The following is a 20,237-nucleotide window of genomic DNA, read 5'->3' as shown; positions in this document are numbered from 1 at the left end:
GGGTGCAGTTTTGCCCCCTGGAGAAATCTGGCACTGTCTGGGGACATTTTTGGTTGTCACAACTAGGGTGCGACTGGCATCTTCAGGGTATAGGTCAGAAGTGCTGCTAAACACCCTACAATGCACAGGAAAACCCCCACACTCACAACAAAGAACCATCTGGCCCAAAATGTTAACAGTACTGAGGTTGAAAACCCCGTTCTAAACTGAATTCAACATCTTTGAGGCATTTAACACTAGAGTTTATATTCTGAGAATGAAAATAGTAATGAATAATATCTTATTTCATCCTACTTAAGTAGTCTACGGGAACTTCTAAAAGTTATAAGGCATTCAGATTACTGTTCTTCTTTCATAAAAGTAATTTCCCTATTTATGCTTTTTTAGAACAGAAAATTTAAAATTAGGCAGGAAGTCTTCCAGCGTGGAGCCAGGGAGGATGGGCACTTAGGCTGCGCCGACCCCTCAGCCCCCCTCCAAGAGATGTTCGGAACCCAGGACATGTCGGGATTAAGGAGATACGAGGTGGCGCTGGAGGCTGAGGAGATCTACTGGGGCTGTTTCTACTTTTTCCCCTGGCTGCGCATGTGGCTGAGGAAGCGGAGCTCAGTGTACCCTCAGGAGCAGAAGCTGGAGCCTCTGCGGGGCCTGATGAGCTGTCTGTCAAGCAGACTGGGCAGTGCTCCCCAGCGCTAAGGTCGCAGCCTCCCCCGCCGCACCCCCACTGCCACTGCCCAGCCAGCCGGTGCATTAAAGATTTAAACCGAAAAAAAAAAAAAATAGGCAGAAAGATCTACAAAGGACTGCCAACTTTTGATTCGACAAAGAATGAATATTAATAAAAAGCAATCACAATATGTATCATAATCATTTTATAAAGGGACATTTTATTTTATTTTGTTTTTTAAAGGTTTTTTAAAAATTTATTTATTTTATTTATTTATTTTTGGCTGCACTGTGTCTTTTTTGCTGTGCACAGGCTTTCTCTAGTTACAATGAGCGGGGCCTACTCTTTCGTTGCGGTGCGCGAGCTTCTCATTGCGGTGGCTTCTCTTGTTGCAGAGCACGGGCTCTAAGCGCACGGGCTTCAGGAGTTGTGGCTCATGGGCTCTGGAGCACAGGCTCAGGCGGCCATGGCTCACGGGCCCAGCCACTCCGCGGCATGTGGGATCTTCCCAGACTGGGGCACGAACCCGTGTCCCCTGCATCGGCAGGCAGACTCTCAACCACTGCGCCACCAGGGAAGCCCCTAAAGGGACATTTTAATATTTCAAAAGTAGGAAGGACACAATTTCAAAGGCCGGTAGCCCTTTAAGATGAATACATTTAGTTTAATGAAAAACTTACTATCCTGTAATTTCACCTAAGACCAGTAAAACTTCATAACAAACCATTAGGTTTCTGCAGGGGGATATCTGAGAGCCACTGCTAAATTCCAGAAGTAGCAATGACAGAGCCCAAAGAATACTGCCTCAGTACTGGTTCCTGACTATATCGTTGACTAAGCTCCCTGGGGCTGAATGACATTCATAATATCAAATACAGGGAAGTGCAATGAGTTTAAATAAACTCTCCTAATATAATAAAGCTTTTTTAAAAGTTCCTTCTTCATGAGTTAGAAACATTTCATTTCTTAAGGCTTTCCTAGTCACAAAATGCTACATATCCAAGAATCTGTACTCCTTACCAAGGACATTTGGTATCACATAAGCACAGAATACATTTCTGCCTGGAAATTTGGGTTTTTCTTTTTCTATCCAATTCAAGGAAGGATATATTTAGCTTTCCATTTTGGCAAACATGTTAACTCCCTTTTGCTCTGTAATTCCACTTCCAAGAATCTTGTTTTAAGGGAATAATTCAAGATACAGAAATAATCACATGTATGAAGGATGCTCAGTAGAGCATGTATTTAAGAAAAATTGCAAACAATTTAATTGTCTAAAAATAGGGGAATCATTAGGAAATTAAGTAAATCGAAAATTTTCAAAGCATAAATTTGTAATCACATAGAGAATTCTTATAACGTTAACGGATAAAGCAGGATACAAAATTCTAAATGCGGGGCTTCCCTGGTGGCGCAGTGGTTGAGAGTCCACCTGCCGATGCAGGGGACGCGGGTTCGTGCCCTTGTCTGGGAGGATCCCACGTGTCACGGAGCGGCTGGGCCCGTGGGCCATGGCCACTGAGCCTGTGCGTCCGGAGCCTGTGCTTCGCAACGGGGGAGGCCACAACAGTGAGAGGTCCGTGTACCGCAAAAAAAAAAAAAAAAAAAAAAAAAAAAAAAATTTCTAAATGCGACAGAATTGGTTTTTTTCAATATGCACAGAAAATTATCAGTAGTATGTGTGGATGGTGGGCTGATTTTTCTTCTTTATTTTTCTATATTTTCTACAAAGAATATGTGTATATAACGAGTATGTTTTACTTCTATAGCATAAAAATGGTATTTCAGAAATATTATTTTAACTTTACAGAGTCTCTGATTTCTTAATCAAATATCTTTTATGATGATGCCACAAACACAATAGAGTGGTGACTCTTTTTAATGAATCTCTGGATCTTAGTCCTGAAAACATTCTACAGAAAACTTTGTTTTGTAAACGTTCTTTATAAAAATAAACATTTAAAAAACTATACTTTGTCTTTTCAAGATTACAAAGGTCTATCTATACTGTACCTATTATCTTATTAATACTTAACATTTCTTGGAATGAGCTACAAACCTCACAGTGCTAATGAAATCATACCTCAGGAAAAGCATATCATCTGAAAATAGGCCATTTATGACTCCACTTTCCTTCTCAAGGGCCAACATACTAATGTGAAGCTTCTTTGAATTCAAGAAGTCTAAAATTAGCTTAATGATTTCAACCTCTTTTACATTCACTGTTTCTTCAGCCGTCATGTTGATAACCTAAATATTAAAACAAAAACAAAAATTAGTTCTATTATTTCTAAGCATTAACTATCTGGAAACTACACATAAGTTTCTTGGAAATATTTAATACCGTTATTCTAAGTGAAACTAATGTAATATTTGTCAAAACCAAGTCATTCTTTAAAGTTTGATATAGGAAAGGCTATGATTTTAAGTCCTTATCTTTGAGAGATACACAATGGAATTACAGATTGATATGAAGTTTGTTATTTGCTTCAAAATAATACAAGAAGAAGCATGTGGGAGGAAGTAAAGATAAAACAATAATCACGACCATTAAAGTAGGATAATGGGTAAATGGAGGTTCATTATATTTGCTATGGTCTAAATGTTGGTGTCCTCCCAAAATTCATATGTTGAAATCCTAACCCCTAAAGTGATGGTATTAGGAGGTGGGGGCTTTGGGAGGTGATTAGGTAATGAGGGCAGAGCCCTCATGATTGGGATTAGTGCCCTTATAAAAGAGACCACAGGTACTTCCCTAGCAGTCCAGTGGTTAAGACACTGTGCTTCCACTGCAGGGGGCACAGTTTCGATCCCTGGGTCGGGGAACTAAGATCCCACATGCCGCGCGGCTTGGCCAAATTAAAAAAAAATTTTTAATAATAATCATACGCTGCGATCTATTGAACGTCAGCCCTCGACACAAGGGTTTGTCGCTCCCGCCGCCGCCACCGTGGCGGCGGCGGGGCCCCGGGGGGCTCGGCGTCCGTTTCTTCCTTCCTCCTTCCGTCGCTCTCCGGACTCCCCCACCCAGCACCCCGTGGGCGGCGTCCTCGGCCCACCCTCGGCGGCTGCCCACCGTCCGCGTGATGGGAGCGGCGGCGGGTCTCGGCGCACATGTTCCCGGACAGGCCCGCGCCGGTCGGTAGGGGGAGGCGCCCGTCCCGCCGGAGGAAAAGGGGGCCGAGAGGGAAGGGGGCGCCCCTCGCGGCGCCCCCTGGCCTCGGCGCGCCACGCCTCCTCCCCACCCCGCCGTGGGCCTCGCCCACAGGCTGGGACGGGGAAAAGGGGGAGGCGGGTGCGGACCGAGAGGCGGGGGATGTCGCAGGGCGGGCCCCGTGGGCCTCTTTCCCGGGGGGCCGTGGGGGCCGGAGGGGCGGCGGCACACGCGTGCCACCGAACGTGTCCGAGTCTGGGTCCTCCGCCACCCTCGGCGCGGGGTGTGGGCCGGGGTTCCCGGCCGCTCGCGGCCCTTGCGCTCTTCCTAAAAAAATCATCATCATCATCAAAAATAAAAGAGACCCCAGAAAGCTAGTTCAACCCTCTCTGGGAGGATAAAATGTGAACTCAGCAGTCTGCAACCGGGAAGAGGGCTCTCACCAGAACGGAACTATGCTAGCACCCTTATCTCAGACTTCCAGCCATCTATTGCAGAACTGTGAGCAATAAATTAATGCTATAAATAAACCACCTAGTCTATGGTATTCTGTTATAGCACCCCAAATGAACTAAGAAAATATTATTCTGTCTACTCCTACATATGTTTAAAATTTGCCATAATAAAGAATATTTTTAAAAGTCACTAATAACCAAATCATGTTTAGCTATGCCCTACACACTAATTCAATAAGCACTTCTTGTCTTTTCTCTGTGATAGACACTGTCCTGTAGTCAGGACACACTGGCTCTGTCCTTAAGAAACTATATTATAGAGTGTAGCAGCAACACGTAAAATGTTGTACCCTATACTTTGGAACCAAACAAAACAAGGTTGGTTAAAATGTGCAACTTTAAGTCATATTGGTACTACCAACCTAAACATCAGTGATATTTCAGCTCTCTCAAATCCCTTCTCTCACCTGTAAGTCTGCAGCGACACAATTGAGCACACAGGTTAATTCATCAAGAATTAGAACCAGGAGGAATTCTGAAGATCATTAGATCAACATTCTTTTTTGCGGTACGCGGGCCTCTCACTGTTGTGGCCTCTCCCGTTGCTGAGCACAGGCTCCGGAAGCGCAGGCTCAGCGGCCATGGCTCACGGGCCTAGCCGCTCCGCGGCACGTGGGATCTTCCCGGACCGGGGCACGAACCCGTGGTCCCCTGCATCGGCAGGCGGACTCTCAACCACTGTGCCACCAGGGAAGCCCAACATTCTCATTTTAAAGATGAGGCCACACAAGTTAAATGGCCTAAGTTGCTGCAGTTTTCAAATGTTCACGCTGAGAGCAGTACAAAAGACTACCAAGCTAAGGGGACTAGCTGAAAACAAACCTCATCAGATGAAACAGACTGCAAGTGTATCTTTCTCACAGGACCAATTATCTTCTCACAGGACCTATCTTAAACCAAATTCACAGAAACATAAACATATGCATGTATGCACGTGGGTTTATTTTTTGTCTACTATTTTAACAATTTATTTCTTCATAATGAGAAGTACAAACATCTAGCAGACTAGAATGTTCATCAGATGAATACATTTTCTCTCTTAGGTGGAGAAGGTGATAGAGTAAACAAGGGACAGAGCATGGAAAAATAATTATGATTCAAATATTTAATGACATCAGACTAAGCGAATCTCATACATCCATCTCCACAATAAGGACATGCCTACCTCAGGAAACAGACAACTCACAAATCTCTCTCCCGCAACAGGCCAGCCACCCAATTCCTCATGCTTTGGGTTTCCCTTTGCTATCTTCTGAGCTGACCACCCTCTGTTCATAGACTTTGTCCAAAAGACCTTGTACAATAAAATTAATGATATTTCCATTCAATAAATTCTGATCATATTTCAGAACTGTCTCTGAGACTAGCAATTTTAGCATTCCCCAAATCTTCAGATAATTCTTACTAGAAAAGAATGGCTTTTGCTAATTTAACTCTCAGAAAAATAATTGTAAACTCCCCTCGAATCTTAGAGGGCACTTCACTTAAATCACCATATACCAATCACACAACTTAATACAGAACTGAGACTATAATTTTCTAATGTTCAATACATCCAATGATATTAAACATTTTATAGGCCTCATATTATTCAACATTCAGTCTAATACTAAGTAACTCTGGAGTTACTACGAATCTATGGCAATAGTCCCACAAGTTTCATGCTTCCACCATTTCTGATCAATAAAGGCTAAGAGAAAGAGAAGTAGTATATTCTTACCGATACATATTTTACACTGACTTTGTATCTAGATTTTGAATAGGTACAAAAAATGTATCTTAATTACCCTAGAATTATTCAGGGTTTTAAAAAATTCATTTAAAAAGATAAGTTTTAATTCTATACTGTAGAATTCCCAGTAGAAAAGTATGATATTTTAATCACCCAACCCAGAATTTTAACTCTTATAAACTTTACTGTTGCTGGATACAACATAAAACATAGACATATAACATAATGACTATATCTTAGAATTATTCTTTTCTAACCCACCCTGTGTTACTGAAACATTTGTAGAGGCTCCCAAAATCCTAGCTATATAATTTAGAAATTACATATGTATATATTTTTAAATATAACATAAAAGCATGATTCATGAACATTCTTTAATCTCCTTAAACTATTAATCACTACAAAGCTAGAATTTTTTGCTAATTCAGAGGAGGAGAATTCAATAATAAATGCCTCTTCCCCTCCCCTCAGGGGGACTACAAATCAGTAAGATTTAACTAGCTTAGGAACCACTAAAATTATTTTTTAATGAGATGTACAGTATATAATAGGTGTTATAAATTAACACTTACTAACTTAAGCAAAAAAATCAATGAAGAAATGTCTCTAAAAAAGTACAGAGTAGATGCTTTTGTTTGCAACTGTTCTAAAAGCTATTCCAGGGAATTCCCTGGCAGTCCAGTGGTTAGGACACTGGGCTTTCACTGCTGAAGGCATGGGTTCAATCCCTGGTCAGGGAACTAAGATCCCACAAGCCATGTGATGCAGAAAAAAAAAAAAAAGGCCATTCAAAAGGATAAAGCTCTGGTCCTTTAATCTATTTAGCCAAAGTCAGCCTTGATAACATCTCAGGTAGACCTGCCAGCCCATGGTACATGTGAACAATTACTCATCAGGCACAATTTATATAGGACCAGGAATAAAGTATATTCCACTGAAAACAGAAAACAAAATGGGGGAGGAGGAATCAGAGTGTTTCAGTATTTCCAAATTAAATGATAGATTTACTGTAAAAAAAAATCACAGAAACATGAACGCTATGAATTTTCCTTTAAGAAATAAATGTTTACTTATATTCAATATCTGGACTAAGTGAGGTAAGGAAACAAGAGTTTTCTTTAAAAATAAATATATCTGGAAACCAGCTGGAAAGTGGTTAGTATTTTAGTACTAATATACAATTAACGCCTACAGAAACTAAATTCCAGATGGCGTCTCTATATGGACTCCTTCTGATTACTATCTTAGGGAATCAAGATTAGAAGAATGTATTAGAGGGCAAGAAATAAAATTATTTTTAGAAATCTAAGATTAAAGGTAAAATGTTAACAATAGATAAGAAAAGAAAGCATGGTAATAGAAATATATTGACTTCAATGTATATTTCCATACATAGATATGGAAAAAGTTTCATGAAAAATATATCAGTGGTAGCTTTCTAGTCAAATATAAATAGATATTTAAATGTTCCTTTGCAATGAGGTTCTTCTTCTACTTACTTATAATACAAATTAGAAAGGAAGAAAAATGCACAAGGCTGAATGATTCAGAAGCATAGGCTGAGAACGATTCAGAAGCATAAGATTAAGGGAATTAAGGCACAGCCACTAAATATTTTATAATCAAGAAAAAAGTGCATAAAAAGGCTCCATTAATCCCCAACTCCATCCTAAACAATAAACACCACTTTCTTTACCTTCCAAGAATTACAGAGTGCCTAACGCTGAACAATAGTCCTTTACCATTCCAGTTTACAGGCAAAAATGCAGATAAGGAAATGAAGTACTATGAAGCTTTTTCATAAAATATCAAACTGCAACATAAGACTATGGTACTTTTTCCTTAAAAAAAGAAAGAAAAAAAGAGTGAGAAAAAACTTGCTATTATCTCTTTAATAAAACAGCATTCCAAAAACTTACGTTGCTGCCAGATCATTTAATTGTAATATCTGGTCCTTCAGGAATATAAATGTGACATTGCAAGTCACAATTTCTATGGGCCTCAATTTCTTCATACATAAAATAAGAGGGTTAGTTTGGCTAATTTCTATGATTTCCCTTCAACTTTTATAATTTGTTTTAACTCACATTTCAGTAACAGGAAGTATATATTCTTAGGGGGAAATAGCAAGTCTGGAATAATCTGAAGTCTCTGATCCTTAGGTCAGTTTAATAAGAAGAAAGAAAATAGATTTGTTTTAGATCATTTAAGTAAACAAACAAAAGAAAAGCCCTTCTAACTGCAAGGCTCTGTCACGTCTGCTAATCGGCTAACATGGATGCAGCGTGTGTCCCTTCTTACTGTTGACAGCTGTTCTCTATTCATCAATTATTTTAATTTACCTTCTGGAACTGTGAATAATTTTTGGTGTGAAGAACAAATTATGTTTAAAGCAGATGCAGCTTTATATAGCTATAAAAAGAAGAATCAGTTAACATAAACAATATGTTGTATATATGCATAAAATATCTCTGGAAAAAGACACAAGAAATTGATAAAAATGGTTGCCTCCAAAAGGGGAAACTGGGTAATAAAGAATAGAAATGGAAGAAGACTTTTCACTATATACCCTTTTGTACCCTGTCAATTTTGTACCATGTACAATTATTACCTATTCCAAACAATTGAAATATTATACATGAAACATAAGTAATGAATTTCCAGTTGCAAAAAACTGGAAAGAACTAGAAATATAATGAATATAATGTATTATGTATATAATGAAGCAATAACATTTCAGAGTGATTTGTATTTCTTTTATAAACTGAGACCTCTTCTCAGATCAGATTCAAATATTATTTCAATCTTTATGAGATTAAAGTATTTGAATTATTTGCATATTCGAACCCACAAGTATTTTTAAAACATATTTAATTACTAAAGTACTAAAAATGTACAAGATAAGCAGACACAGGCTGTGTAACTGAGTCACATAAAAATCAGAAAAGGTGGACTTTCCTGGTGGCGCAGTGGTTAAGAATCCGCCTGCCAATGCAGGGGAAACAAACGGGTTCGAGCCCTGGTCCACGAAGATCCCACATGCCGCAGAGCAACTAAGCCCATGCACCACAACTACTGAGCCTGCCCACCTACAGCCTGCGCTCCGCAACGAGAGAAGCCACCACAATGGGAAGCCTGTGCACCACAACGAAGAGTAGCCCCCATTCGCGGCCACTAGACAAAGCCCGCGCGCAGCAACAAAGACCCAAAACAGCCAAAAATAAAAATAAATAAATAAATTTATTTTTTTTAAAAAACAGAAAAGATAAATTTAAAAACTGCTAAATTTGGCACTAAAAATATAAATCTTCCATTTAACAGAAGTTGCCATAAAAAGTTAAAAGACAAGGGACAAACAAGGACCAAATACAATACATATAAACAGCTAAGTGATTACCATCTAGAACATAAAAATAGCATCTTCAAATCAATATCTCCCCCAAAATTCCAGATGAACAATAAGCAAAAAATCCAGACAATTCACAGAACTACAAATAACCAAAGAATTTATGAGATGTTCAACTTCACTAGTAATATTAAAGATACCATTTATGGAAAAATTTAAAAGACCTGATAATATACAGTGTTGGCAAGAATGTAAATGCCCCTTCATACGCTGTGTTAAGAATATAAATTGGGACAGACTTTTTTTTTTTTTTTTGCCTGTGTTGGGTCTTTGTTGCTGAACAGAGGCTTTCTCTAGTTGCCGCGAGTGGGGGCTACTCTTCACTGTGGTGCGCAGGCTTCTCATTGCGGTGGTTTCTCTTATTGCAGAGCACAGGCTCTAGGCACACAGGCTTCAGTAGTTGCAGCACGCGGGCTCAGCAGTTGGGGCATGCAGGCTCAGCAGTTATGGCTCGCAGGCTCTAGAGCACAGGCTCAGTAGTTGTGGCACACGGGCTTAGTTGCTTGGCGGCATGTGGGATCTTCCCAGACTAGGGATTAAACCCATGTCCCCTGCACTGGCAGGCAGATTCTTAACCACTGTGCCAACAGCAAAGTCCTGGGACAGACGTTTTGAAAGAGAATTTGACAGCATGAAATTTTCATCTATGAAAATTTTAAATGCATATACTCTTTGACTCACCGATTCCAATTCTATTTCTAGGAACCTATTCTGCAAAAATACTTGCAAATATATATAAAGATACATATACAAAGATGTTCCTTAAGATTTGCTCGTAATAGAGAAAAACTAGAAATAAACTGAGCTCTCATCAATAGAATTGTTAAATTATGGTAAATTCACACTATAGAATACCAATGCAGTGATGTCGATCTACTGTACATTAACAATAAAAAGGCACATCACAGAACAATACAGCTATCAATAAATATTTGCTGAATGTATGAATATAAATAGGCCTATTTATCTTTTTTAAAAGGGAGGGCATAATATCTCTGTGTCTAAATAAATGACAAAGAGAGGACTGGAGGGATACTTATCAAACTGTTCAGAGTGGTTACCTCTGAAGAGAGGAATGAGATTGGATAGAGGGCGGGGAACTAGGAAGGGAAAGGGGTTGAAGGGAGTTTTTTACTCTTTATCATTTGTATTATCTGAATGGTTTACAACCAATATATATTCATGCATTACTTGTACATTTATACATACATTTCTAATATAAATAAAATTTTTAATTTTACACAGAAAAAACTGTGAAAATTTAAAAAAATTATAGAATTAGATCTCAAAAGTTCTCTTCTATATCAAGGTACCAGGTAGAATAGAATCCCAAAGATAGGATCAACTGCTACATTTACAATGCAAAAACTATTGGGTACGAAATCTATTCTAGGATCTTTACTTATATTGTTTAATTGATCTTTATAACAATCTTACGAGATTGGCAATTTCATCCCAATTTTACAGATGAAGATACTAAGCTTTGTAAGGTTAAAAAATTAGCCCAGTATTTATATTAATGCTGAACATCTCACTAGCAGCTGAATACTTCTTTCAGAAGTGTGTCAGGACATAAATCCTGATATCAACATCCCTGTCAACACCATCCAGGAAATCTCTTAAAAGTACCTGAGGGAACCTATTTAATTGTGTAACAAAACAAAGGGGCAAAGAGGAGGAAAAAATATATATATTTAGATTAACTTTTAGATCAATTTTTCATTAGTTCCTTAAACATCTGGGCTGCCTTATCTTGACAGCCAGGCAAGAAATTGCCTCCTCCTCAATTCATATCCTAAGCTTTGTAACAATGAAAATTAGAATTTCTGACTGTGAAAGAGTAAAAGAAATAACAGACACAGAGGAGAGGCAAAGAGAGACAGAGAGATAGAAATAGGAAGGGACAGAAGGAAGGAAGGAAGGAAGGAAGGAAGAAAATACAGTAGACAAAGGTTAAAACCCTAGAACAAGATTGGAACCATAAGTTGACCAGATTCTAAAGCTCTTCCTACTGTATCACACTGATTCCCAAGAAAGGGAAGGGCATCAATACTTTACAAAAACAAGGAAAAACATAAAATGGATAGTCATCTAAATATGCCAAAATGAAAAACCTTCATTTTACTGAAATAATATATAAAAATTATTCCAACAGAGGTCCATAGTTCTATGATTCTTCAAATTATTTTTCTATTAAACAATGTTAATAGGGTGGGTAAACAAGCTAGAAGTCTACATTAATAACTATCTAACCAGACTTTTAAACATACCCTTTTAGCTAGAGAGACAAAATTATTAGCTCAACTGTGTCAGAAACTAAAATGAAATTAAAGATTTTTTATTTTAAAAGATCTCTCCAGGTCCAATAAAATGTACTTCCTAATCCTATTTGATAAACCACACTTAATTTTTTTTTTAAGATAGAGGATGTTCGTTTGTTTGTTTATTTATTTATTTATTTATTGGCTGCGCTGGGTCTTCGTTGCTGCGTGTGGTCTTTCTCTAGTTGCAGCAAGCGGGGGCTACTCTTCGTCGTGGTACACAGGCTTCTCATTGCGGTGGCTTCCCTGGTTGCGGAGCAAGGCTCTAGGCACGTGGGCTTCAGCAGTTCTGGCTCGCGGGCTCTAGAGTGCAGGCTCAGTAGTTGTGGCACACAGGCTCAGTTGCTCCATGGCATGTGGGATCTTCCCTGACCAGGGCTTGAACCCTTGTCCCCTGCATTGGCAGGTGGATTCTTAACCACTGTGCCACCAGGGAAGTCCCAAAGGAGTTTTAAATATTTATTCCTTAAATTATCACAGCACCTTATGGTAAACATTCAAATGTTTATTAAGCAAAATTTCAACCTATAAAAACACATGTAAATAAGAAATGTAGAATTGTTTTAAGATTAATATTTGTACCAAAAACTTTAATTTTAGATTCTAATCACAAATTAATGCTACATCAACTAAGATCAAAGTGAATATTCATATAAATTCATATAGTATTCTTTATTTGCTTATTTGTTTGTGTGTTTTTACCTTATCTGTGGTAAAAGGTATGCTTTATCTAAGAACACAATTTAACCTTTCATTATATGATAAAATCTCTAGTATAGTCTTCTGTCACACCTAAAGCCAAGGTACCAAAAGAGTGCTTTGTAAAATAGATTAAAATTATCCTTTATGTTCTTTTTTTTACTCCCACACTTTTTTGTTTTCAACAAGAAAAGCAGAACTTAAGATATTTGAGTATGCTTCAAAACTGAACTACATAAAAAATGGTTTGTCCGTAAGTATAGGACTATATCTATTATATAGCGGTACATTCAGAAACATAAGAAAATGTACTGAACCAAGAATCACAAAAACTTGAAAGCGTACTAAAAATAACACAAATTATACAAGTATTAACTATAGAAGGAAGTACAACAGAGTATATACTATATAATTACCCATTAAAGTTTTCCATCCTTAGCTTTTCTACTTCCTTAGCATTTATAAACTTATCATAGAATTGAGTTGGAAGGTACCTCTGTCCACTCTCTAATTTAATACAGAATATCTGAACACTTAACTCTGAGACATGGTCTGCCAACCTCTACATAAATGCCTCCAATAACAGAAAATTTCTATACCCCCCAAGGCACCTATGGAAGACAGTCTCTAAGGTGGTCACCAGTAAGACTACTAGTGTTTTTACATCCTTTTGTAGTCCCTGGCCCTTGAGTGTGGACTGGATTTACTGACTCACTTGTACCCAAGTGCAGAGTGGAAGTGTTGGGATGTCATTTCCAAGATTTATAAAGAGATGGTAGCATCCATCCTGAGGGCAGGTATGTGCCCTCTCTCAGACTGCTCACTCTGGGAAGCCAGCTGCCATGTCATAAGGCAACCTTGTGGAAAGGTCCAAGTAACAAAGAACTGAGGGAAGCCTTCAGTCAACAGCCTGTAAAGAGCAGAAGTCCTCAGTCCAACAAGGAACAGAGGTCCAGGTCAGGTCACTGAGCTTGGAAGGAGATCATCCCCAAGTCGAGTTTTCAGGTGAGACCACAGCCGCTGTAAGAAACTTGACGGCAACCTCAAGAGAGAGCTAAAGTCAGAGCCTCCCAGCTGGGATGTTGGGACCCTCAGAAACAGTGAGATAAATATTTGCTATTTTAAGCCACTTAGTTTTGGGATAATTTGTTACACAGCAATAGATAATACAGAATTCCTTCAATTTTTTCTCAAGTATAAAAAGGCATTTTGTTTTGTTTTCTAATATTGAATTAAAATCTACTTTAATCTAGGTATGTCTTTGGGTCAGCATAATAAAAATTTGTTACGTTAAAAACTTTTACACATTTGAATCTGACAATCATCAGGTCTATTTCCCTACTTCCTTCAACCATTCTTCACATACCTTCCAGATCCCCTACAATTCTAGTCATTCTCCTCTGAACATTTGTTAATCTCTCTCTTTAAAGCATCTGAAATAGAACACAATACTCCAGGCATGGTCTGGTCAACAACTGTACACAGCGAAATTAACAATTCCCATTATGTGGGTACTATACAATGAACACACCTAGACACACCTAAAGCTGCTTTACATCATCTAGTTGTGAGATACTGTTTTTTGCACTTCCCAGAATTTCATTTCAAAAGCTTTTCCTAAAGTTGGAAAGAAGACCAACCCAATTCTATTTCCAAGCTCTCAAAATAATGTAAACAACAAAACAGCAAAATTTACAAAAATTTGCAAACAATATATACAGTAAGGGGTTAATATTCAAAATATGCAAAGAACTCATACATCTCAACATCAAAAAACAAACAACCTGATTCCTGATTAAAAAATGGGTAGAGAATCTGAACAGACATTTTTCCAAAGACATACAGATGGCCAACGGGCACATGAAAAGATGTTCAACATCACTAATCATCAGGGAAATACAAATCAAAACCACAATGAGATATTACCTCACACATGTCAGAATGGCTATTGAAAAAGACAACAAGTAACAAGTGCTGGTGAGGATGTGGAGAACACGGAACCCTCGTGGACTGTAGGTGAGAATGTAAATTGGTGCAGCCACTATGGAAAACAGTACAGAGATTCCTCAAAAAATTAAAAATAGAACTACCATAGGACCCAGTAATTCCACTCCTGGATATTTATCTGAAGAAAACGAAGACATTAATTAGAAAAGATATATGCACCCCTATGTTCACTGCAGCATTTTTTACAAAAGCCAAGATATGGAAGCAACCTAAGTGCCCATCAGTAGATGAACTGAGAAAGAAGATGTGGGGTATGTGTGTATGTATATTTATATACACACACACACACACACACACATATATGCACAATGGAATATTACTCAGCCATAAAAAAGAATGAAGTCTTGTCATGGATGGACCTACAGGGTATTATGCTAAGTGAAATAAGTCAGACAGAGAGAGGTAAATACTGTATGATTTCACTTATATGTGGAATATAAAAAACATAAAACAGAAACAATTATACAGAGAACAATCAGGTGGTTGCCAGAGGGGAAAGGTGTTGGGGGAGAAAAGAAATAGGTGAGGGAAATTAAGAGGTACAAAGTTCCAGTTCTGAAATAAATGAGTCATGGGTATAAAATGTATAGTGTGAGGAATATAGTCAATAACTATGTAGTATCTTTGTAGGGTGACATATTGTAACTAGACTTATCATGGTGATCATTTTGAAATGTATAGAAATATCAAATCACTATGTTATATAACAGGAACTAACACAGTTTTCAATAATTATACTTCAAAAACAAACAAACAAACTCATAGAAAAAAGAGACCAGATTTGTGGTTACCAGAGTTAAGGAGCAGGGCAAGGGAGAACTGGATGAAAGCTGTCAAAAGGTACAAACTTCCAGTTATAAGATAAGCAAGTACTAGGAATGTAATGCACTACATGATGAAAATAATTAACACTGCTGTATATTATACAGGAAAGTTTTTGAGAGTAAATCCTAAGAGTTCTCATCACAAGGGAAAATATTTTTTTCTATTTTTAAAATTTTGTATCTATATGAGATGATGGATGTTTACTAAACTTGCTGTGATAATTATTTCATAATGTATGTAAGTCAAATTATTATGCTGTACTTAAACTTATCAAGTGCTATATGTCAATCATATATCAATAAAACTGGAAGAAAATGATAAATAGGAAAAAATGTTAAACCAAAATGGACATTAAGGCACCAATTTTAGCTCAGTTCTATAAAGCTTTCTCAAAGATTTTATGTAAGTTCCATTTTCTTTTTCAATAGATCAACAAAAGTCACAAAACATGGCACTTCATCATAAAAACTCATTGATTTCACAGAATTCATTATTTAAATCAAATATATCAACTATAAATAGTATAAAAATTTTATGTCCTTTTTCATGTAGTACTCTTTCTCTATAAAATAGTGTTGACTTGTGAAATGGGATCAACCTCCTAGTAGAGTGGCAAGCATGTGATTGGTGCAATATAAATTTATCCCCTTTAGAACTCATAAGGTAAGGGCATTGTCCTTAAGGTTGCTAATAGCATGCTATGGAAGAGCTACTGTGCTACAGATAAAGTATAAAAATTTACTCTGGAAAAAGTTTACCTTGTTTTTTGGGGTTTTTTTTTTACCTTGTTTTTTAAAAAAATTTTAGGTGTAATTTTGAAACACTGGGAATCCTGGTTAGATCAATTATGTTAAAGATGCCACATGGAGAGACTCCTACTTGTGGTAACATGTTTGAAGTAAGTATTCATTTAAAAATACTTGTGTCTATTACGTGCTGGCACGATGCTGCATCCCTGGGATACAATGATTGAGTTACTATGGTGAACAAGAAGATAAAACACAAAACAAGGGCTTCTAAGGGAGGGTGTGATGTTTCGTAAGGTATCTTTTTACACAAACAAAAACAAACTCAAAATAAAAAGGAAGAAAAATCAGCTGAAATATGTAAGCTTTGACTATTCAACGTAATGGTCTCAAAATTAAATGGCAAAAAAAAAAAGTATTCTCAGACATGGGTCAGCACTGGATTTATAACCTTAAGACCTGGATTAAAGTCTTCTGTATAAAAATAATATACATAAAATATAAAGTAAAGAGTATCATAAAAAATTACAAATAAAATGCCATGGAAGTTCTGAGGTATCTTGCTAAGAATGGGTCTGAAGGATTGCTAATATCCTAACATGCAGAGATGGGAAGGGAAAAAGTACTAACATTTATTGTGCATCCACTATGTCAGATCCTGTGCTAAATACTCCCATCCATCATCTATATAACATTCACAACTCTCCAGTTTCATTTTACAGATGATTACACTAATACTCTGAGACGTCAGTTACCTGTCTAAGGTCACACTGCAAAAAGTGCAGAAGCAAGAATGGGATGACTGGGTCTAAAATCCTGTGACCTTTCCATTATAACATTCTAACATATACATGGGTGAACACAAAGAGAGGATAGTTAGGATTCAAGTAATCTTGAGGCTAATGTCAAAGTTTTATAAAACGGAATTCAACTTATTTCCTGTCCTATGTAGTGATTTGTCATTTATTAGCTGAGTAAGTCTAAGGCAATGCTTCTTAAACTTTTCTCCATAAGGACAGAAGAAACTGAACCCATCCCCACAGAGCCCACAGACATAAAATTTCTTTGAAGTCTTTGAATTTTACCTAGAAATTAGTGTGAATATTATTCTCCATATATCTTCTGTTTAATATAAAAACACTATTTTTTATCCAACTCTTCAAGTGAAATTGATGACAACTCCATTAGTGTGTGCCATGTTCTGTGATGACAGATTTATCTCTTGGCACATTGCAGCTTATCGCTATTACTCCTATTTGAAAAGCAAAGGTCAGGGGGGATAAAGTAAGCTATTTCTTGATTATTCAAGAACCAATGATGCACACTGAGGATTATTTAACACCAAATGAAACTCAAGTAAGAGTTATTGGCCATAGCCTTATTTTCTAAAATACGAGAACACCCTACTGAAAGCAGGAAAGCAATCCTGACCCACATACAGGGAGGAAACACCCTTTTCTCCATGTTACCACAGTAATAAAGAACCTCTGCCAAGGAGTAAAGATGCATCTTAATAGTTTCCATGAGCCTTTTTAAGGCCATTGTAAGAAATAAGGTCCTGGACCTAGAAATGCTAAATAGATCATGCAGAAAATTTTAATTAGCCATGTCAATGCTCCATTCTGTTAAAAGGTAATCAACAGATGCCTTAAATTTTTTTCCAAAGTGCTTGCAAATACTTTATTTTGTTCAACTTCAGAGCTCATTCCCAGACTAATACAATAGCAAGTACTATCATCTGGAAATTAAGTCAATAGTAGGGTAAGTAGCTCTTCCAAGATTGCAATCAGTAGCAAAGGGAAACTTAAATCCTAGAAATCTGATTTCCAGCTTACTGAGCTACTGAGGAAAACTGCATCTTTTCATACTTATTTTGCAGCATATATCAAAGCATATCACACACTATTTAGTAAGTAACTAACTGATAAACTCGATTTCACAAACAGAAAAAGAGGCTGAACACAATTATGTAACTAGGAACATAAGATAGTACCCCTGAGTACCCCTGCTCTCTTATGATACATTCCTAGTACTGACTTTAAAAAAGAAAAAGACAAGAATTAGGAAGAGGGAGGGTGGGAAGGAAAAGAGGTTAAAATTCCTCACAAAAAAATTACATATCCATAATGGCATCAAATTCAAGTGTTTGTGTGTGTGTGTTTTTCCCCTAACAATATACTGTTATGGCTTAATTGGTTGGTCACTAAAATAATTTTTCTTTCCAGTGTGGAAGCAATCTACCCACTGAAACCTAAAGTAAAACTGTTCATTAGTTTCCTCCTAAACGAGACCAAAGAATATGTCATATAAAGGAAAATGGGCTCTTAGGCGTTTCTCCTTTCGAGTAAAATTTCAAGGCAACACGTAACAACACTGGAGACAAAAAAAATTCTACTTGGATTTACTGTGAAGAAAAGGTTTATAGCATATTAAAGCCTACATGTTAATCTCTGTGCCATTAACTTCTTGAAGCATTCTAAGAAGTCCGCAGCAAAGGGAGGGAAATAAGTGTTAGGATCACAACCTATGAATGTGGGTGGAACAAAGACTTCTCCCTTCATTATGCAGAGAGAACCAAGTTGCCAAAAACGCTCTGCTCAGATACCATGCGTGGTTACTGACTGCACCTCTGGGTACAGAAAAGAAAAAAAATCAAATGCTGGTCAAAGGCCGCCCCTGCCTGCCCCCGCCCCTTTCGTCCAAGGCCTCGCGCCGGAGCTGCAGCCCCATTCTCTTTCTCCCCAACATAAGAAAGCGGCTTAACCCTAAGAGTTCTACAAGCTCCCGTTCCCGTGTGTCCTACGCAGACGCCCCCGGGGCACCGGTCCAACCCGAGTTCCAAACCCAGTCGCTGCCCCCCTCCGGGACCCCGCCCAGACCCCCGAAGCCCTGCTGCCACTGACCACTGACGTCAGAAAGGCCAAACCTGGCCCCCGCGGGGCTGCCCCAGCCCCGCAGCGCTCTCCCCTCCTCCCGGCCAAAGGGGTGCCCAGAAAGGGACGCGAGCGCGTCGCTCGGCTGTCGCTCGGGCTCGGCAGAGGGGCGAGGAAGGAAGAATCAGCGCAGTCAGCCGCCCTCCCGCCCCGCAGCAGCAGCGAGGTGGGCACCAACCCTGCGCTGGCTTACTGCTCGGGGGGGGCGGTGCCAGGGCGAGGGCCGTCGCTCGGCCCCCGGAGCCGGGTTGGCAGCGAGAGAAAGGTGTGGTTCAGGAGCGGCGGCTTCCCGTCGGGGCCTGGCCCCCATCCGTCGGCGCCGGGGCCTCACCCACGACCCCAGTCGCCACCCAGTCAGCACCCAAGCCTACCCAAGACCGTTCTCGGGGGCCGCGAACGCCGCCCTTGGGGGTCGCCACGGTCGCAGCCCTGTCAAGTGGTGACAGGCGATGACGGGTGACCATGGCAACCCGAGGTGTGCAGCGCGGCCCGACCCCGCCTCCGCCTCCCGAAGTCGCTCACCTGAGGGCTCCGGAACGAGCCCGGAGAAACAGCGGAGGAGAAAAAGGCGTGGAGGCCGGAGGACGGGGCCCCCAAGCGGCGGGCTCTGGGCTGGAAAGGGAGTGTGAGGGCGGCAGTCTGGGCTCGGCGTCGGTCCTGCCTCCAGCCGCCCGCGCGTCAATCCATCAGCTCGTCAGTCTGTCGTTTCTCCAGTCTCCCCCTCCCGAGCCGGCGACCGTCCGCTCAGCCTCTCACACTGCGGTTGTCAAGCGGCGCTGCAGCCGAGCACCAGCCCCGAGCCGCAGCCAATCGCCGCGCTTCCCCGAGGAGCCTCAGGACCCCGCCGAGCGGGGCGGCCAGGCAGGTGCCTGCGTCGAAGGGAGAGTTGGCTGGGCGGGCGCCAGCCCGGAGCACGGTGGGGACTGGTCTGGTGTACCGGCTCCCCGCTAGCGCTCCAAGGACCATCTGGACTCGAAGGAAAAGCCGGCTCGGCGACTGAGTGAGAGACCAGCAGCCGGCACGCAGACCCTTTGGTGGCTGGTGACCCCGCGTCCCTAAATAGGGCGGAGGGGGTTGTCTCCTGCGAATCGAGAGTCGTCTGCGCATTAGAAGTGACTCTTAGGACTCCTCCCTGTTGATCTATTAGTAAGGGATAGCGAAATAAATCTCGCCGCCTTCTCCTCTCTCTGCTTTTCCAGGTCCCACTTCCTTCCTGAAGACTCCAGCAGTTT

The 20,237-nt window shown here is 39.7% G+C and overlaps 1 protein-coding gene across 1 annotated transcript in view; it reads right to left on the bottom strand.

Moving 5' to 3' along the window:
• The window catches only part of WDR47 (WD repeat domain 47), a 57,690-nt gene extending 37,935 nt beyond the window's left edge, over positions 1–19,755 (bottom strand). Inside the window, exons 1-2 of the mRNA XM_007106451.4 lie at positions 19,528–19,755; positions 2,751–2,917 (exon numbers count right to left, since the gene is read on the bottom strand). Coding sequence (XP_007106513.1) covers positions 2,751–2,908 — 158 coding nt within the window. The 5' untranslated portion in view covers positions 2,909–2,917; positions 19,528–19,755. The remainder of the gene's footprint in view (positions 1–2,750; positions 2,918–19,527) is intronic.
• Positions 19,756–20,237: the final 482 nt, after the last annotated feature.

Source organism: Physeter macrocephalus, chromosome 4 (genome assembly GCF_002837175.3).
Source record: "Physeter macrocephalus isolate SW-GA chromosome 4, ASM283717v5, whole genome shotgun sequence".
NCBI lineage: Eukaryota > Metazoa > Chordata > Mammalia > Artiodactyla > Physeteridae > Physeter > Physeter macrocephalus.
The sequence above is the reverse complement of the archived record's forward strand: the minus strand, read 5'-3'. Positions and strand labels throughout refer to the sequence as shown.